We start from the raw sequence: 26,406 nt of genomic DNA, 5'->3' as shown, positions 1-26,406 counted from the left end.
AAGACTTGCACAAACCTGACCAAGGAGACTATTAGTCTATTTTACTGACTGGAGTTATATGTAAAATACTAGGCCTTGTCCTTCGCAACTTCCATGATAGGCAGACCATTGTCGTCAAAGTATACCGGTACGCCATTGCGGAACGAGTACTGCAGAGCGGTGGCAATCTTAGCCGCCTCATAGGCATCCTCGGGGGCGCAAGTGAGAGGCTCGCCGTCAAGAACCGCGGCCGCAAACTCTTCCAAGTCTTTGATGAACGATTTATCGTAGAGGACGAAAGCATCTGGGGTTGTAGCCGTACGCACACCATGCGAATCACGAATCTCAACACGATTGATAGTGGAGTTTGCATTGATGACCGCGTGGGCCTTAGTCCCGCACACGCGAGTCATCCCCTCGAAGCCGTTGGTGAGAGTGCGGCCCAAGTGGAAGGTGAGTATCTTGCCGTTGGCGAATTCTACCAGACCCCATCCGTTGTCGCAGTCGCCATACTTGGCAAGCTCGCCATACACAGCCTGTTGCCCCATGGCAATGACTCTGTTGACCTGTTTCTTGGGGTTGGTGAGGCCCGACTTGACATCCAGGTAGTATCTACCAATGTCGATCTGTGCGGTGTGAGCAACTGAGCCCTGCAGGGACTAAGTAATAATGGAAATATGACTGACATCGTGGACCCCCATATCAACAAAGATACCTCCAGACTGCTCGGAAAATTTCACAAAGAAGCCTATGTAAGACGGTTAGAGCTCACTAGACTGTCGATTGTTTGAAAGAAATCTCACCTGTAGGATCCTGCTGGTCGATGCAAGAGCTCTCGACCGCGTGGATATCACCGAGTGAACCATCCATGACCATCTGCTTCGCCTGACGATACGAATCATCATCTGTTCTGGGTTAGTCGATAGGCCTTCACGTTTAGCACGGACGTTCAAAGGCTTGACTCACACCGTCGACAGAAGGGCACCAAGAACTTAAGATGAGGCTTGGAAGCGGCTTTGGCGACGACCTCCTCAGTAGTGATGACATCTACCGAGATGGGCTTCTCACACATCACATGCTGATCGCAGGTTAGACATCGATTTCACATGAGCAAACAGTTGCTTGTAAGCTCACCAGGCCTAAATCAAGTGCTTTGAGGATTAACGGGGCATGGGTAGCAGTGGCCGTCGAGATCAAGACAGCCTCGGCACCGCTATTCTTCATGCAGTCCTCCGGATCATCGAAGAAATTAACAGATGAAGGCAGGTTTGTCGCCGCCCACTCATCTGCCCCGGGTTTTGTATCGCAGGCAGCGACAAGCTCAATGCGAGGTTGCTGGAAGGCCAGAATTCGGGCGCGAATGGCACCCAGACGGCCTAGGCCGATCAGAGCGATCTTCATGCGGGGTTGGGCGGTCATGGTGAAAGGAATAAAAGTTTTATTGATGCTTGTAGAATGAAAAGGCTCCGAAAAAGCTTACTTTCACTTTGTCTCTTTATTTATCATCGTTTTCGGGCGCAGTCCTATTTCAGACATGATTGAGGGGTCTTGTTAGGGTCCGATGTGTGCGTTCATGGTTCGGTCAATGTCCGACGGCCAATGCTTCCGCCCGATCTGCTTAAGTCCGACTCTTGTTACTTGACCCGATCGGACATATTTTCTAAAGGGAAAATATTCAGTGAGCTACTCCAATGCTGCTCCTGCCACTATCCAAGACATTTTACTTTCTAGCCTTGAAGATTGTTCCTCTTTCGGACGAGTTGGAAGATGATTTGGCCTCATAATCAATATCCTTATGACATGAACTATAAACTGCACATGAATGGCAGCGCAAAAGTCTTTATGACCTTATGTGTTTTCTAGAAATTCTCGTACTGTTTATTGGTCTCCATTGAAGTACTATCCTGGCCATGAGCCGTAAAATAAACCGTCTGAGTTTATCCTCCGACACCACTAAGAGGCATACATTGTGGAAATATATAATCGTTGGGCCCGGTCTGCTACACAGGATTATCACCGGTTAGTAGTCCTATTTGAATCCATCTGATCAGTGTACTAGTACTGCCAAACTCCGTTAGCATACTTATAGCCTAGATTTCATACGAAGGGCCTTGTAGCGTATGAGTCGCAAAAGCCTGAGGCACGTAAATGATGCCTTGAGGCAGGGATTCATGCCTGGCCTATTTGGGCCGAAGCGGTAAGGATTCTGCTGTTTTAGTTGATTCCCCAATAGGTAGGCGGACTGCCTGCCCATGATGAACACTGCGACTATGAATACCTGGTAGCGCTGTTCATAATTGATGAATGGACCAATGTCGTCGTGCTCCATGGGGACTGCTGTCTATTTCTGGGTCATGGGTGGTTGCATCAGGAACTCTATCCTGACCGCGGTGGCTAACGGCTTCGTTTTATCCCATCTGTGGCAGTCTCTGAGCGCTCAGCAGATGCAGCCGGTATTTCCACTCACTAGAGACCCTTTGCAGCCTTCCAGCTTCAGTACGTGGCCTCGTTGTTTCGGTGGCAGAAGGATCAAATATTCCTCTGGGTACTGGGCAGCGATGATAGTGGGGTGCGATTGACAAGTTACTGGATTGTAAGGCGCACCAGTCAATGAGCGGGAGGCTGCGTTCTCTTTGTGTTTGTGCGTCGCGCTACAAAGAACCAGCTTACCGATAATGGTATACGAACAGGGATCATCACTATTTAGTGCAGTGCGCAGCAATAAGGCCTAATTTCCCGAAATGCATTCCAAGGCCTCCCTTCCCCGTTCCTATTTTCCCCTTCCATCTCTTATCCTCGGGAGTAATGCTGTGCTCCTCCTTTTGCTCCACCACCATAGTCTTCAGCCTTGGGGGAACCTTTGAGTCTCCCCTCACTAGCAAACTTTCTAGCAATATTGACTCGTATCTTCGAGGCTACTACTATTGTACTTGCCCACCATGGCAAGCATGAAACTCAATGGAGGGGTCGCCCTTGTGACTGGGGTGAGCTCCTCCCATCCCATCTTGCGCAGATTAATCCCCGTGTACCTTGAAGCATTCGAGACAGCAGCACAATATAATCAATCCTAACTATGCTTTGACCTACTAGGCATCGTCCGGCATTGGCAAAGACGTTTGCTTTTCGCTCGCCGAAGCTGGCGTCGAGTCGATTGTGCTCGCCGATCTGAACCTCCCTGACGAGGCCATTCTGAAGGAGTGTGAAAGGTTCTCCTCTCACCCTAGCTTCCGTGCCACTGCTGTCGTCGTCGATGTTGTCGATGAAGCCAATGTTAACGATATGGTTCAACGCACTGTTGCCGACTTTGGCCGAATTGACTACTGCGTCCATTCCGCGGGCATTTCGACCAAGCGTTCACCCACCTCCGATCTAAACGTGGAGGCCTTTGACAAGATAATGACAACCAACTCCCGCGGATCGATGATGGTGCTGCGGGCTGTCACCCACGCCATGGCACGCCAAGAGCCTCGTTCGTACACCAGCACACGCAGCAACACGACACGCAGTCTGGGTCGAGGGTCAATCGTCGTCATCGCATCGATCAACGGCATGATATCAGCAGCGGGCATGATGCCATACACAGCGTCCAAGCACGCGACCATTGGGATCGCCAAGACCGCCGCCGTGGACAACTTTGAGAACCAGATCCGAGTAAACATTGTCTGTCCGTCGTGGACTGATACGCCAATGATGCAGAGGGGCATTGAATATTTTCCTGCGCTGGGCCCAGCAATCCAGAAGCTGTGCCCACTCGGCAGGACCGCCATGGTGGAGGAGGTGTCCGATGCGGTTGTCTTTCTGTCTAGCCCCGCTGCTTCGTTTATTAATGGTGAATCCTTGGTGATTGACGCGGGGTTTACTCTGACAGGATTTCGGTTAGCTCATTAGATGCTATCATGTCGTTTAGTAGAGGTCATGTAATCAGAACACCACAAACTTGTTGAAGGGGGTGCTCCGCGCCTATTCAAATATAATCCTTTCGCCCGGTTTCTCCATGCTTTTGGATTCAGACGGCCAAGTCTTTTACTTGCAGATAGAATTCACAGGCTAGGAAGATATGACCAGTATCGCCTCTATTGTCTGGCTCTTGGAATGGTTTTTAGTCCTCTCGAATAGTATGCTCAGTATCCGTAAATCTCGCCGGTTCCCTGCGACTTCGGTCCACTCGCAAATCGAAAACGTCCAACCGTTGATAACCACCCACAACATCGTGATATTGCTTGCCCTCAACGCAAAGCTCTAAATCCAAGTCCGCATAAAATATTGCTTCTTCCATCTGCAGAAACTTCCGTGTCTGCTGCTTCTGTGTCGACTCCATCACCGTAAACCCCTGGACCGGGGATCCCGTGGGATCGAGGAACATGGTGACGCCGCGCGGTGAGAGCTCCAAGGTCCGGCGAATCCGCGCGGTGTCACTGGCTCCAGCGACAATGGTATCAATGGCGGTTTTATCAAGGAATCCACTGCACATCACACCAAAGCACTTTGCCTCGAAGCAATGGGCAGCAGCACGCAGACGGTTGGCCAGTACATTGTTGTAGTTCGACCCAGCGGTAGTAACAGAAGCGTCCTCGGTACTACCCGCCGCCTCGGAAGGGGCATCCAACATGCGGGTAGGCCAGATGCATGGCCACGACGAGATATGAATCTGCTCCCGTTGGGTCATCAGAGTATATCGTGCCAGCGGGTTCGTGTTCTCTCCGCAGATGAGCCCGCCGATATTGCCGTACGGGGTATTAGCGACTCGTAGCCCGTACCCGTCACCGGGACTCCAGGTCAATTTCTCGAAGAAAGTCGGCATCAACTTGCGGTGATGCACGGCGATGGAACCAGTGCTGTCGATGATGAGGTTCGAGTTGTAGAGACAGGCAGTGCTGGTCAGGCTACGCTCCGAAATGCCGATGCTCACCACAGTGTTGGTCTCACGAGCGGCAGTCCGCAGCGCAGCAACCTCTTCACCATCGATGGCAATAGAGTTCGCCACCATACGGGAGAACAGATCGTGATTATCCGTGGGTGGACGCAGCGCACTCCAGAGGGGAAAGGCCGCAATGTAGGATTCGGGGAAGACAACTACGTGGGCGGCATTGCGCGCCGCTTGATGGATGAGGGAGACGGCTTTACTCGTGGTTTTCGACGCGGACAGGAAGTGAGGCGCGACGTGGCAGGCTGCTACTCTGGTAACGACCATGATCAAGAAGTCTTTACTCTCTGTGACGACTTACAGCACGGTGGTCTTTGCATATAGCAAATTGGCGCAGTTGAGAGTCGCGGATGTTATCAGTGAGGGGGCTGGTTGATAAGGCCATGGCGGGAAATCCGCCCGGCCCGCTTGTCGCTCCACTTTCGGGTAGTCCCAGGCTCAGGCTTCTTGGTGCGGCCAAGGTTGCTTTTGACGGTTGTTTCGATCAGCACGGCTAGACATACCGAGAACATCGTCGAGCAATAAAAATTCAATTGCTAGTAATAGAGAGAGCTCGACATCTTAGTCGCCATTTTCTGCGACGCCTTGTCTCATTATCTCAGCGAATATGCCGAGGTCTGGTCAATGAACCAGTACTAGCTTCAGATAGAGTCCAAGACTTACTCTGCCACCACCTTACATTTGCACAGTACGATTACATAGCGAAGAGGCACAGTTGAGATCAGATATCCACGCAATTGAGTCTTTGACATCGACACACACACACACACACACAAGATTTCTTATATACAATGATGACAGTGGAAGTTTAAAAGGTCCATCAAGGAGAACAACAGGAGATGGAAATGGAGATACCACCACCTAGACGATCAGTCATAATCACGACCTCTCTTAGTCGCGCGTGTCCACCCTAGGAACAACAATGGGATTCCATGACGTGAGCGGGCGCAAACATAGGCATGGCATCTTCCCACAAACTGTTCGACAACACGGTCTTGTTGCTACCATCGGCTTCCATGAGCACGATGATAGCGTATGGCTGCATAGAATCATCGTATAAGGGTGCCTCCTGCTGGAAGCCGAACATCGCGGTACTGTATAGGATACGTCCATCTTGGGTCCACACAGCATGGGCATCACTGGCGATAGAGGGAGTGAGCTTCGTAAGCTCACTGCCATCCGGGTTCATGGTGAAAATGTCATAGTTGTCGCCAATGTTATCCAGATTGGTGCGCCGTGTGAACAAGATCTTCTTGCCATCAGGGGAGAAAGCCGGGAGGTTATCCCACTCGGTTGTAAGTTGGGTCACCTGCCGAGAGGGTAGATCGACAATGGCCAATCCAGTGGTGCCAATGGTGGTACCATTGGAGGCAGTACCGGGCCAGGTCCGAAAAACGACCTGAGTGCCATCATGGTTGTAAGACGGGAATCCGTAGTTGGTGATGTTGTTGCCGGCGAGGAGGGTCACGCCCGTACCCTCCGGGGTAACACTGAAGATGAACCCCGGGCTACTTTGGCGGCCCACGAAGTATGCACCGTAGCCGAACGTGATGTTGGTATCATTCGGTCCCCAGTTGCCCTGATAGGCACGGGCGTTAAAGCCTTCCGCGATAGAAGGGTTGATCATGCCCTTCTTGGTCTCGAAGAGGGTAACCTGATCAGTGCCGTTCATTTGAAGACGCATGAGATTGCTCTCCGCGGCACCCTCCATCTGCTGTGACATGGCCATCATAGGGCAGCCTCCACGCTTGGCCATCGGGAAAACATCCGTGAAGCGGTAGTCCCAGTCCGGGTCAAAGCTCCACAGCGGGGAATACTGAGTCTTTGATGTCGACGTACTACCGCCCGTGGGACCTTGTTTTTCATAGATGATATATTTGCCATCTGGCGACCAGGCAGGGGAGCGTATAGCAGGTGTCATGGTATTCATGGGAATGGTCTGGTATTGCGTGTAGTTTTTACCCGAGATGGAGGTGTAGTAGATACCATTGCTCGCCGACTCTTTCATGACGTAGCCAATAACCTGTCGGGGGCATTCAATGATCAGTATGAAGTACTACAGTGTGGCTGAATCAGGATACTTACATCGTCGGTGACGAACGAAGGACTGATCTTGGTCCCATCTCCAGTAGCATGAACAATGCGGTCACCACCCGTGGCGAAATCAATCGAGACGATGCTGGTGTTGAGGTAAGATCCTTCGAGCAGTTCAGGCTGCAGACGACCATTGTATGTGTCCTCGGTCAACATCTCATAGAAGACCAGGCGCTTTCCATTTGGGGAGAATCTAGGCGATCCCTGGGTGTAGTTGCTCCGAGACGAGACGAGACGAAAGTCGGTACCATTGGGGCGGGCTGCGTAAATGGACAACTCCTGGGTATGCTCCCAACCAGAGCCGTCGCTGTGGCCCCGCCATGGGGTGTTGCGATCGGAGGTGAAGACGATCCACTCTCCATCAGGGGACCATGTCGGTTTGAAGTATCCATTGGGGAGTGAAGAGTTGGCGGCCTCGGAGATACCGGGAATGAGCGTGAGGTTCTTGAGCGATCCGGTCTCCAGGACCATGAGCATTATCTGGCTAGTCTGATTGTATCTTGAAGTTGCAAATGCCAGCATCTTGCCATCAGGGGAGATTGAAGCTGAGTCGTCGACACCGGGTGACAAAGCGACTTCTTCTATTTCTGCCCCCTCGGTACTGGTGCCATTAATGGCGACACGGTAGATATCCGCCTGGCCGTCCCCTCTTCTCTCCGACGTGAAATAAACATGCTTTGCGTCAGGAGACCAGCTGGCTCGGAAATCGTACACGGTGTTGGAACCCAGGAGGAGCTTCTCATTGGAGCCGTCTGGCTCGGCAATATACAGCTCGGAATAGTTGGGACTGATGCGGTTGTGCAGAAAGGTACCTAGTTTTGTTCCTGAGGTAGCCTCTCTCCTAGCGTGGTCTTCTGCATGTGATGCACCAGAGACTAGGGTGGCAGTGGCTAATGCAAGCCAGGCCCATGTCTTCGAAACAAACATGGCTCTTTCCACTCCCTAGCGGCAGGGGTGACAGGGGTTGGTTGAATGGGCAGATATAAAGATAACAGAAAGCAGGTCACCGCTCACACACGATAGCCTGCTATCGAACCAAGTTCTGAGACAGATTTGGGCAGTAGTCGATGAGCAAGCAGGGCCAAGCTTCGTCTTAAATGTCAGAACTCGGAACCCAGGACTCTGAAGAGCGGGATGGGGTGGGGATGTACCCGCTGACAATTGAAAACGACCAGAGCCATCTTCGCTTAGATGGGAAGAACTATCTCAGCACTGGGGTATGGCCCTCAGGGCTTAATTTAGTGTCTTCTAGTGTGGAGGGTCAAAAAAATGCAGGTGCCACGCAGAGAAAAATCCGGGAGCTCCACCTTTCGGACCTTGAACCCTGAAATGGATACCCGTCGGCGATCACTTGTTGCACCTCGTATAGCGAATTGTCCCTCGGACCTGCCCACCCGAAGCGATCCGCGCCCTCCCGATCAGGTACGCGTAAAGGATGACGGATTTGAGGTTGCTAACCTTGCGTAGTTGTAGTCCATCTCAAAAGACCGGTGGAGAAAATACAATACAATACGCCACTCCTAGCAATCTCGGGCCTCGTCCGGGCCGCTCTATACCCCTCTGATGCTTGTTTTGTCAAACAACACGGGATAATCTTCTTCGTCCAGATTTGCTCCCGCATGCATGTATTGCATGAGAGCTCGGCCATAGTGTTTCAGGTCCTTCCTTAAAAGAATGAATGGATCATTCCCAGCAAGTCGAGGCAGGACGTTTTGTAATTGGGATCAGAGGTCCACCCACTCGTTCTCCCCACATTCCACATGAAGACTGGAAGGGGGGAAGTGTCTCCTTTCGTGTTTGGAAATTGCCGCATCGACTGTAACTATTATCGTTCTCCGAGTTGAAAGAGGCAGCTGCGCAATCCTTTTACCTCCGACATCACAGGGCCGAGCAAAGCCTCGAGCCCTCCGAATAGGCAACCATCATCATTCCTATTGGGTCCTTCAGACTTCACATAGGGGAGTATACGCAATATTTCCGACTGGTCTGAATGCCTCTACTGCCCAATGGTGTATCCCAAAGAAGTCAGATTACGACCCAAGCAGCACGCAGCCGGCGGCTTCAGCTGAGTCAAGCGTTCTTCTTGTCTCACCAAAGAGATCAATGAACCCGGACCCTACAATATCAATATAGTGTGGACTATACGATGTTCAGTTTGGGATAGCATAATGCTTACAGAGGGTTGATGACTACGGCGGCAGCCGACAAACAAGACAGTTTATACTTCTTATACTCTTATGTATTCATCATCTAGACCTGGATTGAAAAGCTCCTTATTTACAGATAGGCAATTGTTAAAAGGCCTCTCCAACAGCAACCCCTTCCCAAACCCGTAATCAAAGTCAAGACCCAGTTGGAATGTAAAGGAAAGTACATGGGCTTCGAGCAGAATAGAAACAATGATGGACGCATACGGCTGGATAAAACCGTCTCTTCAGCAGACCCTCAAAAGGGAACAACTCTAGCTGATAACGGTGATATTGCTCGACAGAGCAGTGCAGTTGATGGGAAGATCAATTGGCGGAGCTGTTCCCCCGTTGCTGAAAGCCAGACTGCTGTAGTTGTAGGTCGGGCTTAGCATCATGATTTGGCCAACAGTCGTCCCATACTTGTCGGCAAGATCCTTATACACACCCCACTCAAACGAATAAGGCTGGATGATACATTGACTCGGCGAGCACTCGGGGACCTTGATGAACTGGCCAACCGGCAATGTTTCATTAGCGGACTGACCGCCCGAGAGTGATTCGGTCGTTATGTTGAGACGGAGGGCAATCTTTTCATAGGTGTCCCCTTTGACGGTGTAGTACAAACGTGGTCCACCGTAGATGCAAGTCCGGGTACGGCCCACATCTTTGATCAGGCAGGATTCATTGTCTGGAGTGCAGGTTTCGCCAGGGATGATGAAGACTTCGCCAATATTAGGTGGAATGGTCACATCTGCCATGAGGTTGTGTCGGCCAATGTCACAGACACCGCGGTTGGTCTTGCGGGCAACCTCGAACACCGTAGTCTCTTCGGTGATATCGTAGAGATAACTTGTGGTATTCAGGGTACTCGGATCGCAGGACGCCGAGGCAACGGCAATTGTGCCCAGAGAAAGAAACAAAGTAGAAACGGCGGATCCAAAGCCCTTCATTGTGACGGTAATTAGTCTTTAGTGGGGGTGGAAAGAAATTGAGATGAAATGAGCGACTATGAAATGAGAAGAATGAAACAGACGATGTACTGGAAGTACAGGAGGCCCTTTTATAACGATCAAAAATTATATCCTAGCAATGATTGATCTTCCACGCAGAAGTGGCTCCGGGAGCACGATAAGGAAGTTCCGATCGGTGATCATGAGCCGTTCATGCCGCAGCAGTGTGGTCAAGGTGCACATGAATCCCGATGGCACCTTCGCAGTCCAGGCCACCGACATTCATTTCTTCAACAAGCCTGAGTACGTGTATAACGATCACTAGGTACTCGGGGTATCCGTGTCTCCCCCGACGGCACGTCACGGAGTTCCGGTCCCTTCCACTGCCTATAGCCTCGTCAGCTGCGATATGATAGACGCGTTAGCCACGCCATGTAGTCCGCGATATCGGGGAGTTTGCTAAGGCATTCTAAAGACACTAAAAGCGCCAGTGCGTCTTGTAAAGTGCGTCATCGCCATATCCACCGCCCTCATTGGAGGAATTTAGATGCCCTAAACAGGGAGCGATGTACGGAGATACCCCAGTTTGACCCATAAACTGGTGGGTCGGACGGAAAATCTGCCGCGGGTAAGAACGGCTTTAGAAGAAACACAGACCTTACATGCGTAATATTCCCTTCAGTTTGGGTTCCAATTGTCGGAGGTCGGATGTGACACAAAGATGGATCCAGGCAGCCAACACTAAGATCACGTTTATGCATTTCTGCCATGCTGAGAGATAGGATATTGCCCCTGGACAGACATGCGGAATAGACATAGTTGTGCTACTCACATCGAACAGGGAAGGTCAGGAGTGGGGACACGGTATCACAATGGAACTCGCTAGGCTAAATCTTCATCATCTCTTTTTATCTATACTACTGGTCGTTCTAGACCAAAAAATCAGTGATCCTCGAGAGCGGGACAGAGTGTTTCTGATCAGGCAATGATCCTCGTGCGAGTGGGTCCAGGGCAGCAGCAATATGAAGAGCCTGTTATCTCCGAGGATCTTGAGTATCTTCGGTCTCCTTATCCCCCTTTATGCACTGACAAAACGGCTAGCGTCTGTCGGCAATCCCACAGGGCTCTTAGGTTTTACATTCAATAACGTAGACACGTAGACATAGTTTTCGATGGTTCCATGTCTATGATCTGCAGTCACTGCGGAAAACAATTGGGAATAATGTAGCCTAGGAGCATACGTATTCAACTAAGAAGCTGCGCACAGGAAGAAAAGTAAAACCCAAAACCTTGGAATGGACGCCGTGGGGTTTCGCAAAGTGACCCCAGATTGGGTTATAGCGGCTAAATGGGCGGTGTTGGGGTTGTTTTGGCACGCTTCATCTTATCGGCGGAGCCCAGACCCACGCCGCCGATCTCGATTAAAGCAGGGTCATATTGGCTCAGCGCAGACCACAGAAGTAGCTGAACTGATAACGGCCAATGATCTGTGTTGGATTTAGAGGCGATTGCGTTTTCTGATGGATAATTTGATGTATCTCCCGTCTCGAGACCGTTATCTAGTTGTTCGCGGGAGGGCTCCAGTGGGTTATACGGCTAGTATTGGTTTAGAAAGAAAGTCTCCTTGCGCTCTCTTTCTCTTTGAAGACCTACCTTGCGAGTTCAATGACATAGCAGGCGATATACCGCGGCTGCCCTAGCAAAGTCCACAGAGTCTACTCCCCCACAAGGCGATCCATAGGGACAGCAGACATGTAGTTCAACCGAGCAACATAGTTGAGGCGGATGTCAATGCAATCAATCCAGGTATCGTCTTTCCATCACTATCCCCGAGGCTCCAGTGTCCCACGGCTATTCGTTATTTGACCATATTTTTGAGCAGCCATGCACGAGCATAACCCTCACTTTAATAACTGAATATGGCATATTGCCTCATTAGTGAACACATCATGATTCCTTGACCTTGCTTACGTTTCCTGTCGGGGGTTGAACGCCTACCTTCACAAGTCTTTTCAATATTGGACTTGCCTCATCGACCACGTAGGTACCGCCATCGTCAGACTTCAGATTGACAGGAAAGGTTATCATGTCTCAAGTGCTCAGATCGTAACATTGTCAGGTTGTCGCACCTTTAATCTCTTTTATTACACGGTTTGATTCGTGATTTGGTCATTTGAGGCTCCTCAAAGTGCATAAGCACTCCATACTTCTTATCCTCAATCACATTCATCAGGGCGATAGCAGTCCAGACAACTACTCTGGCACGTTCTGAATATCTTGTTTAGTCCTACAGTGGTCAACGTAGAGGGCGCTGTACCGATCGGGGATATGTTATACGGATGTATTTTTAGGAGGCCCATGTCCTCTTCGATCGATTCTATCATGACACAGGTTTGAGTGATGAGACATTGAAAACTTGGAGTACCTTGCAGTCAATATCTATGTGCATTTCATGGTGAATTTGGTCAAGACGTTGGTACAGTTCGTCATCCCCTCAATAGAAAGCTTTGCATTTTTAAGCCGGCAGTTTCAAGCCAGTAACCTCTTCACAGGCTTCCACGACTTTCTCTTGCAAATTCTCATCTCTTGCAGCCGGAATCGGCTGACCAATCTTCCCCTTGGGCTCGAAATACCCTCCAGACAGGTTCTGTTCATCATAATTCCCTTCGGCTAACATGACATACGTTTCAACACCGTCCTCCACCTTATCTGGGGCACCTTGTCCGCCAAGCTTGGTTGCCACCCACCCGGGGTGCACCGAGGTCACCGATGTGTTCCTGAACCGCCGAGCGACGGCATTGGCGAGGAGCATGACATGAAGCTTGGAGTCACAGTATGCCGGGTAACTTTGGTAGCTGGTCTCCCCGCGCTTGAACCAGAACATATCCTCCATGCTCGCCATGTCTGCGTACCGGTGCAGGTTTGAGGAAATGAAAACCAGGCGTTTGGGTGGACGCAGCAAACAGGACATCACATAAGGTGCGATAAGGTTGACCGACACCAAGGCTGGAACACCAGTATTCGCATTCTTCCGAAAGCCACCCTGCATGATTCCAGCATTCAGGATGACAGCATCAAATTCACCAATTGCGTTGGCATCGTCGCAGAGCTTCTGCGTGTCTTCCATCCTGGATAAGTCGGCAGTCAACACCCCGGCGGCACCCGGGCACGCAGATTTGGCGTCCATTGCACGTTGCTCATTGCGTGCATGCAGGTATACGGTGTGTCCTCTGTTAACAAGCTGCCTGGCAGCCTCGAGACCAAGCCCGTCGACCGAGCCAGTGATGAGAATGCGAGCCATTTTGCTGATCGCCAATGATTGATAGGCCAATTTCAAGTGATGTACTGTCACGGCTGGAAGCTTCCGAATTCAGATAAAGGCAGCGAGAAGGGAGGAGGGTACAAGAGTTGAGATACAGTCGAACTGGAAGGTGAGTCTGTTGTATGGCTATACCCGGGGCCGTCGGAGCAGCGTTTGATGGTCGTGGGGCAAAACACTGCACGGGAGTAAAGTCCGGTAACTCCGGCGGTTTCCCGACGGGTTTGTAGATATGGGATTATGATGGATTCTACACGGTGGATGTAGCCATCATCCTGGACCCTGGGTGGAGCTTTTGTCATCTCCACACTTTCCGAAGGTGTCGCTGTGTCAGGGCTTTTCGCCGGGGCTTACAGGATCAGAAACTGTCGACGTGATTACCGGACGGAGAAACAGGAGAGACATGTCCCAACGGGAATTGACAGCGCACGCTCATAGACAACATAATTCCGGCATGTTGCTTCATCTGAACTATTGCATGGGAACGGAAAGGAAATTCATTTATTCCGTATGGCTCCAGCTTAATTGCTATTGTTCTACTCCATACTTTATTCGCCTCATCCTTTCTCTTGGCCTTATCAAATAGCAAGGATCAATCTGGCCAACGTACAATACTACAGAACAAAATACTAATCACACAAATTAAATGTGCCCTCTACGCGGTATCAAAGGTTCATCAAGCACCCTGCAGGCACAGCCAGACCATGACTCCACTTCCCACGGAAGCTAATGCGCATTGCTGACACCGCCAATGAGATACCGACTGTCAGCACGCTACCTAGGTTTTCCATCTGCTAGACCTTCATGGGGCATCGTGATGGTTCGACTGCCACCGTCGTGATTGAGAATCGAACTGTTTAGAAGACAAGGGGTCAAGTTTCGTCATTCATGAGTAGAGACGGATTTATAATCGCATCGTGTTCAATTCAGAGTTGCCACCACAGCCCAGTTGTGACGAGCTTCATTGTTTGTGGGGTCGCGGTTATATATGTTTGAACTATGAGCCCTCAAGCTGGCTGGCATCCTCTGGGTTGACACTAACAGCACAACTCTGATCATTCCACTCCGATCCATTTCCTTACTTATAGTCTCCATTATCATGGCCACCCACCCAGCAATCATTGTACCCGCACTCAAGGGGCCTTTAACAATTCAGCATGTTCCGACTTGGAAGCCTGCCCATCGGGAAATTCAGGTCCGGGTGGAATGGGTTCCATCCACCCCGTTGGATGTCTGGCAAGTTGATGCTGGGCTCATGGTCCAGTTCCCTCAGACACTGGGTGATACGGCTGCGGGGACTGTAGTAGCTGTTGGTCCTGATGTCAAGCGCCTGCAAATTGGCGATCAGGTTTTCGGAATGTTTTTCCAAAATAAGACACAGAAGGGTCAGCAGGTATATGTAACTGCACCAGAGACCCTTTTTGGTAAGGTTCGTTCACACACCACTTCCAAATTATTTTCTTCTATGCCAGTTAAACCCGGAGTGCTAGGTCCCACAAGTCATTCCATTGTCTGCTGCGGCTACCATACCGACCAACTTCTGCACTGCATTCTTTGCACTTTTTGAAAAGCTCAAGATTGAGCTGCCTTGGCCGCGTCCAGAAAACTTCACCCCATCTGACAAAGACGTACCGCTTCTCATCTGGGGTGCTGCCAGTTCCGTGGGGCAGTCGGCGGTGCAAATCCTCAAACATTGGGGATACACGAACGTGATTGCAACATCTTCACCGAAGCACCATGCAAGGATCAAGGCTTATGGTGCGGCGCACGTCTTCGACTATCGCGACCCCAATGTTACCGACTCCATCCTCGAACCTTGGCTAAACAAGGGCACTCAGAGATTATTCGTGTCTTTGACTCCGTGGCCTCGAAGTACGGTTCCTTGATTCCAATCTCCAAGATTGCGACACAACCAGGATCAGCTGTTGCTGCTGTTCTTCCAGTCGTTATCAGCACCTCAGCTGAAAAAGACGGCCTCAAGCTTTCCCCAGAGGTCTCTGCGGAAGCGCCCTGGGCATCGGGAGTGGAAATCCATCCCATTGTGGTTTACAACTATGAAGAGGTAGGTCGTCACTTGCATCTGTTTTTCTCTTCTGTCCTATAGAAGACTCCATGTTGGTCGCGACCGAATTTGGGCTAATAATACTTCGTCTTCAGAATCAATTTTTGCGGGACCATCTTCAAGCTGAGATCATGCCAACGCTTTTGGCACAAGGTGCTATCGAGCCGAATAAGCAGCAGATAGTTGAAGGAGAGACTCTCTTGGATAGGGCGCGCAAAGCTTTAGACATTATGAGAAGTGGCACTGTTAGTGGTGAGCGGCTGGTGTGGCAGGTCTGGACCGAGGAGGAGTTCCCTGAGTTTAAATGATCTTACTGCCAGGAGTGAGCGGTGTTGTGATGTACTAGAGCAAGCCCTGTTGTCTTGGTCTTTAATTTTCTAGTAGAATCGTTTGTTCGTGCTCTCTACGCCTTTATGATGAGTTATTCGTAATACACACGTTTTTATCTGGGCAAAGGGTGCCTTCTCCTTCCTAGATATAGCAGAACTGATCTCACACAAGGTTCACACAAAGAAGGCCTGTGAGGAAGAGACATATCAAGAGGAGATTATAACTAAATATAAGGACAGGGTGTCACTGTATGCAACTGAACAAATGATATTTCTGGTCAATGTAAATTTTTGGGGAAAGCTATTTGAGAGAACATATAATCATTCTGCTTCGGAACTACACTGCTAATATACTTTGCTTCGAAGCTTGTTAAAGACAATAAACGAACCATCACCGACCAGAGACAGTTCTTCCAGCGTTGTCGGGCCGGCATACATTCTCTCATCTGGTGCATACTCGGACGGTTCCCTTTCAGGTTCGTTGTCTGCGTTGTCGCAGAGGGTATCTGCGACCTCCCTGGTGTAGCCATCCGGATCCCAAGCAGGTCGTGTCTGCATCTCTTCAACCTTGATCGCCACAATTTGTTCAATCTCAGCTCTCTCTGCAGGCTCGAGTATGACCAGTCTCTGTTTCCAAACATCATCGATGGGAATAGACGTCGATCCGAAAAATCGCTGATCGATCTTATGCCAGTATATCAAGTCAAAGGCAAAATTATTCCTCGCTGCATATGCTATCCAGAAATCGCCACTCTCCCAGCTGTCTCTCATATGACCAGACAGCCGCTGGGTACTGTCCAACCACCCCTGCTCAATTGCTCTATCCTCCTGGTCTCTTATCGCCTTGAGGAAGGTGGGAAGACGTCGTTGATATTTACTGCACCAGTCTTCAAGACCCTGTGGCCAGTATTCGGGCTTCTCAATTAGCAGCCACCATGGAGGTGCAAATGAGAATTCAACAGGCGCGGCGTATGTGAACTCCCAGTCAAAAACTCCGACGATCTTCAGCTCTTCGCTCAGGAGGATATTAGCTGGGCGGAAGTCATCGCACCAAAGCTTGAACGGGCCGTTATCGAAGGCGTCCAACGGCTTTGTTAAATGATGTTCTCTGGCGAGTTTTCGAAAAAGGAATCGAGCAACAAGCTTCCGTCGACAGTCGTCCGCTGACTCAATCGCATCATTACGCTGGTTGATGAGGTGTGCAATGTGAAGTTCTGCTAATGCTTCGAAATATGAAGATGTGGCTTCAAACGTCGTGTTAGGAAGTTTTGATCGAGGTAGCGTACCCAGTCGGATCAGACTATTCATAGACATTGACAAGGGTCTCTTGGTTACTTCCCAGGTGAAATCATCGACCTGTTTCAGTGACCCTATCCGGGGAAAATTTGTTTTGGAAAGCTCCAGTAAAACGGTTGCAACCTCTCCATACAACGCCTCCAGCCTGGCCTCACGGATATCGGGGTTAAGTACACCACGCTCTTCGCGAGGACAACCAGGCCTATTGAGAACATCATACATGTTTGTCTTATGCTCAACGTATTCCATGATGATGAACGGGCCTAGTCCCCGAGGACTTTCTTCCCTCGATCCCCAGTGACACACGAAAGGAATAGGAATGGCAGTCTGATCATTGATGTATCGCATCATGGCCACTTCATTGCGTACTTTCTCTTCGGGGAACATGATTGATCCTGGCTGGACGAACCGTATGACTGTAGAGTTTGCATTCTTGTTCTTCATCTGGAAGGTGATGTTGTACGAGCCTTTCTCCAGATAGCTAAACTCATCAATCTTCCCAGGGCCATGGTGTCTTGACAGGAATTGCGCGACGGATTGCAGAATCTTGGGGTCGAAGAACTGTTGAACCCATGCATTGGTGATGGCTTCAGCCTTCTCCCAGGCGACGTCGTCGTGGTGCAGGCGTGGCTTCATGCTTGCCAGGTGCCTCTAGAGGTAATTGTCAGCTGATAGATACGAAACAGAGAGAGCTCGTAGATGGGAATGACTCAAATATACTCTGAGTGATAGTTAATCTTAGTCTGTGGGCAACAGCGATCAGAAAGTCCAGTGGTTTATGCTACGAGATATCCAGCCCTGGGGAAGAGTGTTGTTTAAATCCCGCATTAACCCCCCGCTAAGGCAAGGGGATACACGTCGAGTCGCACAATTCCCAAAGATCAGCTGCCTGGTCTAGGCTCCTCTACCCCACCATGTGCACGTCAAAATAGATGGGATGGCTTCTTGATTTCCTTGGCGGTGCTTTATAAAACTGAGTGAATCTTACACAACGCCTTTGTTTCCCATGCACAGAAGGTATTATGGCTTGCTCAGGCCGATCGGACACTGTGAGACAAAGCTATGGTGTTTGAGCGTCGTTCTCCTAGATACGTAACGGGAGACCAGTCATATTTGGGGCTGCCAGGATCGTATAATACGACAAGTCGCTGACCTGCCGCGGGTAGTACTTTGGTCATTGCCAGCCTTGCAGCTTTTCACTGCAGCCTTGCGCAAGAATATCCCGGCCGGATAAGGCTCCCCGACGGGATAAAACCGGCGGTGTCGAACCATACGCGCATGCATCTGCTGCTCTGCATTCTCGAATTGCACTTCTATTCAAAAGGAGTGATAAGGAAAGACAATATATTCAATTGCTGATCATGCGACTTATATACAAATCTATATGCTATAAGACAGGGGAATTATAGGTCTATGGTCATGAGTAATGGTAATGATGACATGTCTGCCCTTGCCAGTAAGTCCTCGTAGGAAGCATCAAAGACAAGAGCATTTGATGCGTAATGCAAAGAAGATATCTGCGCACGTAATGGTAGTGGCATGCGCGATTTGTGTTGACCCGGTGGAGCATAATTTAGGGTCGGTTGAGCTGTTCGCGGCGGTAAAAGAGCAGGAAGCCCCAACTGTTCAAACGTTAGAAGAAGTTCATATCAAGAGTAGAGAGTGAGGAGCCTTACCTTGCCAGGAGCTGGAAGAAGAGAGCGATCCAGAACCATGCGTTACCGACCTTGTCCACCGACGTGCCCACATCCGGGGAGATATCCCCAGGACCAATCTTATTGGGCGCGAAGCCGCGGGCGCAGATGGTGGCGATGGATCCCAGGGCTTGGGCGGCCAGCAGGACGAAGCAGACATGCACTCTAGTCATGGTCTGCAGCAGAATCATACCCAATCCGACTTGTTGAATTTCGTCCAGGAGTCCCAGCCAGAGCCACAGGCAGCGGGTCACGATCGATCCCGACACCAAGCTGCCGGCCCAGGGGAGATAGTAGCCGATGTTGGAGGTTCCCCACCAGGTTTGTGCCCATCGGGGAGCACCCAAACTGAGACCAAAGACTGGCAAGATCCAGCTGTGTTCCTTCGACAGGGCACGGAATATGACAAGAATGGCCACCCATAGGACGACAAAGAAGCCGAACACAAGGAGGACAATCTCCCAGGGCTTGACGTGCTTGGACGTCCAGAGGAAGGACCAGTTGCGGCCGAAAGCAGCAGAAAGGAACCAGTTCTGGACGATGACCATGAAAAAGAACCACAGGATGATGCGTCGTCGGAATAGAGACTTGTAGAAGAACAGGATACGACTGGGAGCTTGGCGGTAGTAGTTGGGCAAGCCCAGGGCCAGCAGAACTCCAATGACGAAGCAGAGGGCAGCGATGGGCATCACCACGGCTGTGAGTCGCCAGGAACTCAGAGCCGCCACAGATACACCTCCAACTTCGGCGGCAGTGACCTTGGAGCTCCAGAACCAGAGCGCGACCGTGTAGATCTGGGAGATACCTTGAATGATACTGGCGCGGAACATCCAGTCCTTGACAGGCACAGCACCCTGGTCTCCAAAGTTCAGAGCGAAGAACAACGAACCGCTAGAAGATGCAATGGCGTAGACGCCAGCCGCAACATTCTGAGCCCAGGACCGACCGAGAGAGGTGAGACCAAACGGCGAAACACCGATAACGATGAATGCCAAGCAGTAGATGAACCACGGAAGACTGAGGGAGATGACGGCCGGGAATCGATGATACATGAACCACCACGCGATGGAGGAAAGGCAGTAAATAGCGGCGATGACGTACAGCTTCACAGCGGTCTCTCCGACCTGGCCGACAAGCAGGGTGATTTGTGCCGAGTTGGTGGCGATGATCTGACCCAGTCCCAGGAAGAGCGAATACACTGGCCAATTGCCCAAGCGGCGTCTCATGAATCGCTGAACAGCGATCGGACGCGTGTAGCCCAACCGCATCAGCCAGCGGTCAATCTCATCCTCCCCATTGAGTTGTTCAGAGTCCTCACTAGAGTAGGACTGGCGGTTGTCTGTACCGGGCCCATCATGTACGACACTGACAGAGCTAGGAATCGCGATCCCACGGTCCTTGGGTTGTTTTTTGAGCTGGGCGTCGTTGTATGAATTGTAGAACTTGCGCTCACTCTTCATCAAATAGACCTCAATGCAGTAATCCGTAATGGAGTTCTTCTTGTTCAACTTGTCAAGCGACTGCTCGAAGCGACGAGTGAAGTGACCAAGGCTGTCTGTGAAAGTCGGGTCCACCTTCTGCAACTCGAAGACGGGCTGGTCCTTGTCCTCGCCACCAAGACTGCTGAGGCGGTTATGGTCGCCAACCACGGAGGGCAACGACAGCATAGAAACAGTCCGGAAATGAGTCATGGGCGGCGGTGTTGGACACGCTGGAGTGGAGATCTGGGAGACGGGGTACGGGGATACGGGTCTGGACAAGTAGGAGGCGCGAGGAGTGCTGTCTCCAGTGATCGCATGGGGGGAGAGGGTGTTGTTGACAGCCTGCATGGCCTCCTCCGGGGAAATGTAATCCTCCTGCGGCCTGTGGTCATCTTCGTCAGCGTCGGTGTCGTGCTCATCTTCTCCGTGATCAGTGGAGATCTGGCTCGCGGTCGCTTGCTTCTTCGTCAAGCGCTTTCTGCCCTGACCAGGGCCGGACCGGCGACCCAGTGACAGTTTACGGTTGAGACTGCTATCGCGACTGCTTCCCTCGGATGCTTGAATTTCTTGAAGGCGAGCGTGGGCCTGCTGAATCATGGCTTCAGGTGGGGTGTCCGAGCCGTCAGACCTGGAGAGAGCCATGTTGGGAAGCGCCACGGTGGAGTAACGCGCACTCTGAAGGTTTTGCAGGTCCCAGACACTCTCCGACTCCGGAATAGATCCAGTCACTGTGTCCTTGTTCTTTTCATGGTGAATTTTGATCGACGTTCGCTGGAGGGTTTCGAGTTTCTGGATCCACTCGAGAACGGGGAATCGCTGCTTAGCGGAGTTTGCGCGCATCTGCGCTCGGGTTTCTGGAGACGAGTCCAGAGCCGATTTGATGGCAGTCCTGAGCTGGTGTAGGAGATGGCGAGTGGCGTCCGATTCGACGGTGTACCACCAGCCTGGCATCTGACCCAAACCTCCAATGCGAGATCCAATTCCCAAAGCACCCTTTCGACCGAATTCGACAGCAATCAATCCGAATGGCTCATCGCGAGACGGGATCAGAGCAAAGTCAGCACCAGAGAAGACACACGGGGGTAAAGCAGTAAACTCAGGTCGCGAGAAGACCCGGCCAGGGAACATAGCCGCGATCTTCTCCAGCTTGATGGCAGCCAGTCTTCCGTAAAGATCAATAATGGGACCAACACAGATCACCTGCACCTGCGGCCGGTCAGAAAGAACGGCGGGGATGACATCTGCAATCAGATCGACACCCTTCTGCTTAGACCAACGACCAACGAACACCAGGAGGTCAGCCTTCGGATCCTCGGTCAAGCCTGCCCACTTCTGAGCCTCGAGCTTGTCCGTGATGCGTTCCTCGTAAGACCGAGTTAGAGCTTTCTCGTCAGGAGTATCCTCCAAGGCCGCAGTATCGGTCGGGTCAGGGTTGGGCAGACTACCAATCTTGTCCAAACTCCAGAAAATGGGATACCGCGCCCATGAACGCTTTCCATACTTCTTGGACACACCGACCGCGCCAAATCCGCGCTGATGGAATCGGAGGTAACTCGCTCCTGTGTGAAGCAGGTTGAACACATTTCCGAACTGGCAGTACTTTGTGGCGACTTCAACGGGCAGGTTAAAGACTGAACAGACTTCCTTCTTTTCTTGCTGGGTACGGAGGGGCCAGAGTCCCTGGAACTCGGCGTTGTGCAGAGACAAACAGACGGGGATTGTGCGTGTCGGTAGGAGGTACAGCGGTGCCAAGCATCCATGGAAATCGTTGATGTGGTACATATCGATCGACGGGAAACGCTTGATGGTCTCTGCGATACACTGGTTCCAGGCAGAGTAGTAAATGGCACTGTCCAGGTCATCCATCCGCGGAGGGTACGGCTCTGCTTTCGTCTGCTGCCGGAATACGGGAGCATCAAGAAGGACGTAGGTGATGTTGTTCAGAACATGATACTGCACATTAACGAGGTAGGGGTTGTCCAAGATCTTCACGACGTATGGCTCTGTCGGGGTATCCTCAGGGTATTCGATATCTCCCACGCAGGGAACCACCCAGATGAGGTTCTGGTATCCCAGGTTTTGGGACATGAGCTGGGCCATGACTCCCAAACCACCAATCTTGACCTTGGCCTGCCAATCCGCGATATCGTACTCCATAGTGGCGATCAAGACGGTACGGCGTTTCTCGGGGGCTCCTGCAATGGCCAGATCGCCTGCCACGGCGGCAACCTCTGATTCTTCCCGGTCCATTTGTCCATCACCTCCAGCTTGACCCTTCATCCTGCGCCAGAACAACAGTGGCAGCTTGTCTTCCTTGACCACGTTGCCATCGGTATTTAGCTCAACACGGTAGAAGGTTCGGATGAAGATGAAAACTCCCGCCAGCCCCATCAAGATCGGGACGACCCAGAGGAGAATGAAAAGCACAAGCTGGGCCCATCCAGATCCGACGGGAAGCAGTTCATAGCGGAGGTTGGCATCATTAAGGGAGATGGTCCAGCCAAGGTGCGGGAAGGGGGGCAATTCGGTGATGTTGATCACGTTCGAGGACAAGTAGGAGGGAGGCAAGACCTGTACAACTGATGAGTTGTCAACATCGCCATAGACGTTCGTCGTCTCCGGAACACCGTCCTTGCCAGTGCCCCAGACACTGATTTGTCCCACGGACGGCCATTCATAGACGAAATCATACTTCCAACGGCGATCCTTCGTATCAAACCGCATCTTGCTGTCCAGACCGGCATCATAACCGTACTGATTGTACGGACCATTCCACCACAGGTGGGGAAATCTGCGGGGCACATCGGATTCCCAGTCATAATCACCCTCCTGGATGTAATCACTGCTGCCAGTAAGGCGGGAGAAATACTGCACCCGAATGTGCGTGCCCTTCCATTTCTGGGCATCTGTACCCGTCCAGGTCGGGAATTCGATCGTTGTGTTGCCACCAGTGTAGTCCGTCCAGTTCGACCAGTTCCGGCCAAAGTCAGTCGTGTAGCGGAACTGATCAGCGCCAGCCGCATCATGCTGAACATAGTAGCTGCCGTTATCCGACTTGTGCACCAGGCTGGTAGAGTAGTTGGCAAGCGGCGATATCAACGGGTTGGTGTGGGTTCCGACTCGGAATAAAAAGCGGTCGATGGCATCTACGCGCGTTCCGGACGTCGTGGAGGCATTCTTGACGGTGATCTGGTGGATTCCATGATAGACATTGGTCAGGTTCGCGGACCAGGTCCAAACAGTGGGAACTTCGCCGACGTAATTGTTACTGCTCGTCCTGGCTGTCACGTTGGTGCAGCTCACGCTGGACGTGTCAAGGGATGCATTGACGCCCTTGATGGTGGTCGAGTTCAGGGAGATTGCTTTTGTGATCGCACTGCAATCCATGGTCTTGGAATAGCCCAGCTGGATTTCCAGGGTCTCCCCAGTATCCTCGGAAGACAGCAGGCGTGCATCGTGACCGGGGACAAACTCGGTGACCGTAGGGCCAGGTTCAACGAAATCGCTAGCCTTGACGTAGGCCCGGAATTCCCATGGCAACAACTTCATTTGGGTGGTGCAGCCGTAGGACTCGGTGCCGTTGCTAGCGTCACTTGGTCCATCCTGCAGCGTGAGTTCATCGTAGGGATAGAAGAGGTTTTTCAACTTCGTTCCCGACTCGAAAGGAGACAGAAGAGCGGAGTCCTTGCTAGAACAATTCTGGCCATATGTTTCCGTTTTATTGGCATTGTGATATACGAGCCAGAGAGTATCGTTACTGGTCGAGGCCTCTTTCTGGACGCCGGGGTAGTAGCTGCGCAAGACCGACCAGAGACCGGTCACCGTCGGGGTAGTCGAGGAACCCGGAAGATAGAGATCCTTGGTAAGCTGGGCAATGGTTTCAAGATTGAATCCATCATTTGCTACTGGGTAATGCTCTCGGATTTCAAACATGCGCTTCATAATGTTGCGAAGGGGATGTGCCGGGTTCCGTTGATCGTAGGTAACAGTGATATCGTTGCAGCCATTCAATCCCTTGTCGTTGGGGAAGTCGTAGAATTTCGAGGTGTTCAGTGAGAAGCAACCATGTGTCCACCACGCCGTCTGATACGTCATAGGCTGACGACCGAACAAATAGTTGGAGGCAGTCGCATCGAAAACGTACATCTCCTGCTCCTCGCCCCAGAGAACCAGAGGGATTCCCGGCAGCTCCAGCGTAACAATGTATAGACCCAGTAAGTATTTCTCCGTACCATTCTTGATGGCTGGCCAGCGGAAGTTATCCTGGTTCGACACACCATACATATGCCTGGGATCCAACTCGCCCGTGAAGGCATTGATGAAGTCGTTAGTGACGAGCATGCCATTCCAGGCTTCGATGAAATCGGTGGGCAGGTCAAAGCCGGCCACCAGGTTCCCGTCCATTCCCAGGAAACGGGTCATCGAACGATAGATAGTATAGTGAAAGGCCGCGGCATCCAACGCTTGCAGGCCATCATCACGGAGGAAGTAGGAATCCGACGATGCATTCGTCAGCTTCGCGCCAGCGTCCGCCGAATCAGGCGTCTGGTTTGGCTGACGACCCCGACCAAGGTAGAGACTGCCAAAGGTGTTGCCCGAGGTGATTTCTCCCGGCAGGAAGAAGTTCTTCTTTCCGTATTGTTTGGCACATTCACGGTAGACGGCGAGCATGTCACCCAGCGGATCCAGAGTGGCTTGGACGGCTTTGTCAAATCGGAATCCATCAATATCCAAACTGGCGATCACGATGCAAGAATGGCGGGTGATAACGTCGCGAACCGGCTTGTGCCATTCTCGCAGACGATCTTGCACCGAGGCGAATTTGGTGAGCTGTCGCTTCCAGTCAGGGAAATTACCAAATGCCTCGAGTTCGCCATACTGATCGAAATCACTATTGTAGCAACCCTCCAGGTCCTGCACACCACCGGAAGTCAACGGGTATCCCGTCTCGTTCCAGAACCTCGGGTAGTTGCAGGTGTCGTTGTAGTCATTGCCGAACTTGAAATCAGCGTACTGTCTCTCGGTGACGTACTCCACCTCGTACTCTTTCGCATTGAAATCAGCCGAATCGTTCAAGTGGCCCTTGAAACCGATCAGGTTACTCAAACTGCACGGGAGATCGTTAGTGGCATGGTCGTCTTGAATACTCGGGGCATACTCACGTTGCCAATGTATTATCCATAATCACGTACATATCCCGGTCGTGGATCTCCTTGATGGTGCGCCTCCAATCCGACAGGGTGCCATGGTGCTTATCGAGGAGGGTGGTATCCACTGGGGAGTAACCATCGTAGCCCCAGGGAAGGTTCATCAATCCCGTACCAGCGAAGTAGATTCCCTTGTACAGTCAGTCAGATGGAGATGACATGGGGGGACAGTAAAAGAGTGGGGAACTTACCTTGAATCCCATTCCTCTGATGTAATCGAGCGTATCAATCAAGCCGACTAGGTCACCGCCATGGCGCATCTGATTCGAATCAAGTACATGCTCGTAGGTGGTGCCGTTGATATCGTCGTTAGCGGGATCTCCATTGGCTATGCGGTCCAGGAAGATGGTATAGATGGGGAAGCGCCAGTTGTCTGGTGACGGATGATAGGTGTGATTAGGCCATTCTCCCCAATAGTTTATCGGTCCCTCTGCGGTTTTATTCTCATTCAAATTGTAGTCAACGAGCGACTCATCGTAGGGCCAGCCCACGGTCGTGACGCTGAGGAGCCCCAGAATGAGCACCACGCAGCGCTGAACCGTCGTGCCGAACATGATGGCAAGCGGCGTGTGGTACCAGAAATTCTGTGCCAACCAAGGTCCAAAGGATTATGCAGGAACCCAATGCCACATGCCCGAAACTTCCGCACCGAGTACAGCGAGAGAAAGCAGCACAAAAAACGAATGACTTTGGGGTATGAAACGAGAGAAACGTGGGAGGAAAGCTTTCCCAGGGGATGGTTGAAACGAGAGAAAAAAAGAGGAAGACAGCGAATTGCTGCTGGGAGGGTTACTGCTGCTAATGCTACGAGAGACCAGAGACTAGACTACTCGATGACGAGAGACAAGCGCGGTGCTTAAGCCGTCGTGAGACCACTATCTA

General features: G+C 51.4%; 9 protein-coding genes across 9 annotated transcripts; 2 read left to right on the top strand and 7 right to left on the bottom strand.

Moving 5' to 3' along the window:
• Positions 1-62: 62 nt before the first annotated feature.
• BO85DRAFT_507361 (putative NAD binding Rossmann fold oxidoreductase) lies at positions 63-1,398 on the bottom strand (the record flags this gene model as incomplete). Its single annotated transcript, XM_025664401.1, has 5 exons — positions 63-605; positions 666-727; positions 783-884; positions 946-1,057; positions 1,114-1,398. 5 exons carry the CDS (start codon positions 1,396-1,398, stop codon positions 69-71), a joined length of 1,098 nt encoding a protein of 365 aa, XP_025510417.1. The 3' UTR covers positions 63-68.
• Positions 1,399-2,741: 1,343 nt separating this feature from the next.
• On the top strand, positions 2,742-4,105 carry BO85DRAFT_407929 (SDR family NAD(P)-dependent oxidoreductase). The gene is made up of 2 exons (XM_025657380.1): positions 2,742-2,963; positions 3,070-4,105. Exons 1-2 carry the CDS (start codon positions 2,919-2,921, stop codon positions 3,865-3,867), a joined length of 843 nt encoding a protein of 280 aa, XP_025510416.1. The 5' UTR covers positions 2,742-2,918; the 3' UTR covers positions 3,868-4,105.
• BO85DRAFT_507353 (carbon-nitrogen hydrolase family protein) lies at positions 3,974-5,246 on the bottom strand. Its single transcript, XM_025664400.1, has one exon. The coding sequence runs from the start codon at positions 5,168-5,170 to the stop codon at positions 4,079-4,081; it is 1,092 nt and encodes a 363-aa protein (XP_025510415.1). The 5' UTR covers positions 5,171-5,246; the 3' UTR covers positions 3,974-4,078.
• Positions 5,247-5,813: 567 nt separating this feature from the next.
• On the bottom strand, positions 5,814-7,924 carry BO85DRAFT_507349 (TolB family protein; the record flags this gene model as incomplete). The annotated part of the gene is made up of 2 exons (XM_025664399.1): positions 5,814-6,926; positions 6,989-7,924. The coding sequence occupies 2 exons, from the start codon at positions 7,922-7,924 to the stop codon at positions 5,814-5,816; spliced, it is 2,049 nt and encodes a 682-aa protein (XP_025510414.1).
• A 1,534-nt stretch (positions 7,925-9,458) lies between these two features.
• BO85DRAFT_507348 (LysM peptidoglycan-binding domain-containing protein) lies at positions 9,459-10,136 on the bottom strand (the record flags this gene model as incomplete). The annotated part of the gene is made up of 1 exon (XM_025664398.1): positions 9,459-10,136. The coding sequence occupies one exon, from the start codon at positions 10,134-10,136 to the stop codon at positions 9,459-9,461; it is 678 nt and encodes a 225-aa protein (XP_025510413.1).
• A 2,377-nt stretch (positions 10,137-12,513) lies between these two features.
• Positions 12,514-13,566, bottom strand: BO85DRAFT_454011 (SDR family NAD(P)-dependent oxidoreductase). Its single transcript, XM_025661180.1, has one exon. It carries the CDS (start codon positions 13,435-13,437, stop codon positions 12,652-12,654), a length of 786 nt encoding a protein of 261 aa, XP_025510412.1. The 5' UTR covers positions 13,438-13,566; the 3' UTR covers positions 12,514-12,651.
• A 924-nt stretch (positions 13,567-14,490) lies between these two features.
• BO85DRAFT_472673 (zinc-binding alcohol dehydrogenase family protein) lies at positions 14,491-15,945 on the top strand. The gene is made up of 4 exons (XM_025662574.1): positions 14,491-14,884; positions 14,946-15,248; positions 15,296-15,517; positions 15,613-15,945. The coding sequence occupies exons 1-4, from the start codon at positions 14,555-14,557 to the stop codon at positions 15,823-15,825; spliced, it is 1,068 nt and encodes a 355-aa protein (XP_025510411.1). The 5' UTR covers positions 14,491-14,554; the 3' UTR covers positions 15,826-15,945.
• A 174-nt stretch (positions 15,946-16,119) lies between these two features.
• BO85DRAFT_454009 (phosphotransferase family protein) lies at positions 16,120-17,793 on the bottom strand. Its single transcript, XM_025661179.1, has one exon. The coding sequence runs from the start codon at positions 17,776-17,778 to the stop codon at positions 16,192-16,194; it is 1,587 nt and encodes a 528-aa protein (XP_025510410.1). The 5' UTR covers positions 17,779-17,793; the 3' UTR covers positions 16,120-16,191.
• A 677-nt stretch (positions 17,794-18,470) lies between these two features.
• On the bottom strand, positions 18,471-26,376 carry ags3 (alpha-1,3-glucan synthase Ags3). Its single transcript, XM_025665410.1, has 4 exons — positions 25,716-26,376; positions 25,480-25,655; positions 18,819-25,424; positions 18,471-18,764 (listed from the first exon to the last, which is right to left on the bottom strand). Exons 1-4 carry the CDS (start codon positions 26,076-26,078, stop codon positions 18,716-18,718), a joined length of 7,194 nt encoding a protein of 2,397 aa, XP_025510409.1. The 5' UTR covers positions 26,079-26,376; the 3' UTR covers positions 18,471-18,715.
• Positions 26,377-26,406: the final 30 nt, after the last annotated feature.

The sequence above is a fragment of the Aspergillus piperis genome (genome assembly GCF_003184755.1).
Source record: "Aspergillus piperis CBS 112811 unplaced genomic scaffold BO85scaffold_31, whole genome shotgun sequence".
Classification (NCBI taxonomy): domain Eukaryota; kingdom Fungi; phylum Ascomycota; class Eurotiomycetes; order Eurotiales; family Aspergillaceae; genus Aspergillus; species Aspergillus piperis.
The sequence above is the reverse complement of the archived record's forward strand: the minus strand, read 5'-3'. Positions and strand labels throughout refer to the sequence as shown.

Coding starts and splice junctions, on each gene's coding strand:
- BO85DRAFT_472673 (XM_025662574.1), top strand. CDS start 14,555: ATGGCCACCCACCCAGCAATCATTGTACCCGCACTCAAGGGGCCTTTA. Junction 14,885..14,945: donor CAGAGACCCTTTTTGGTAAG/GTTCGTTCACAC, acceptor CCGGAGTGCTAG/GTCCCACAAGTCATTCCATT. Junction 15,518..15,612: donor TGGTTTACAACTATGAAGAG/GTAGGTCGTCAC, acceptor CTTCGTCTTCAG/AATCAATTTTTGCGGGACCA.
- BO85DRAFT_507353 (XM_025664400.1), bottom strand. CDS start 5,170: ATGGTCGTTACCAGAGTAGCAGCCTGCCACGTCGCGCCTCACTTCCTG.
- BO85DRAFT_454011 (XM_025661180.1), bottom strand. CDS start 13,437: ATGGCTCGCATTCTCATCACTGGCTCGGTCGACGGGCTTGGTCTCGAG.
- ags3 (XM_025665410.1), bottom strand. CDS start 26,078: ATGTTCGGCACGACGGTTCAGCGCTGCGTGGTGCTCATTCTGGGGCTC. Junction 25,656..25,715: donor TCAGAGGAATGGGATTCAAG/GTAAGTTCCCCA, acceptor TGACTGTACAAG/GGAATCTACTTCGCTGGTAC. Junction 25,425..25,479: donor ATGGATAATACATTGGCAAC/GTGAGTATGCCC, acceptor TCTCCCGTGCAG/TTTGAGTAACCTGATCGGTT.
- BO85DRAFT_454009 (XM_025661179.1), bottom strand. CDS start 17,778: ATGAAGCCACGCCTGCACCACGACGACGTCGCCTGGGAGAAGGCTGAA.
- BO85DRAFT_407929 (XM_025657380.1), top strand. CDS start 2,919: ATGGCAAGCATGAAACTCAATGGAGGGGTCGCCCTTGTGACTGGG. Junction 2,964..3,069: donor GGGTCGCCCTTGTGACTGGG/GTGAGCTCCTCC, acceptor TTGACCTACTAG/GCATCGTCCGGCATTGGCAA.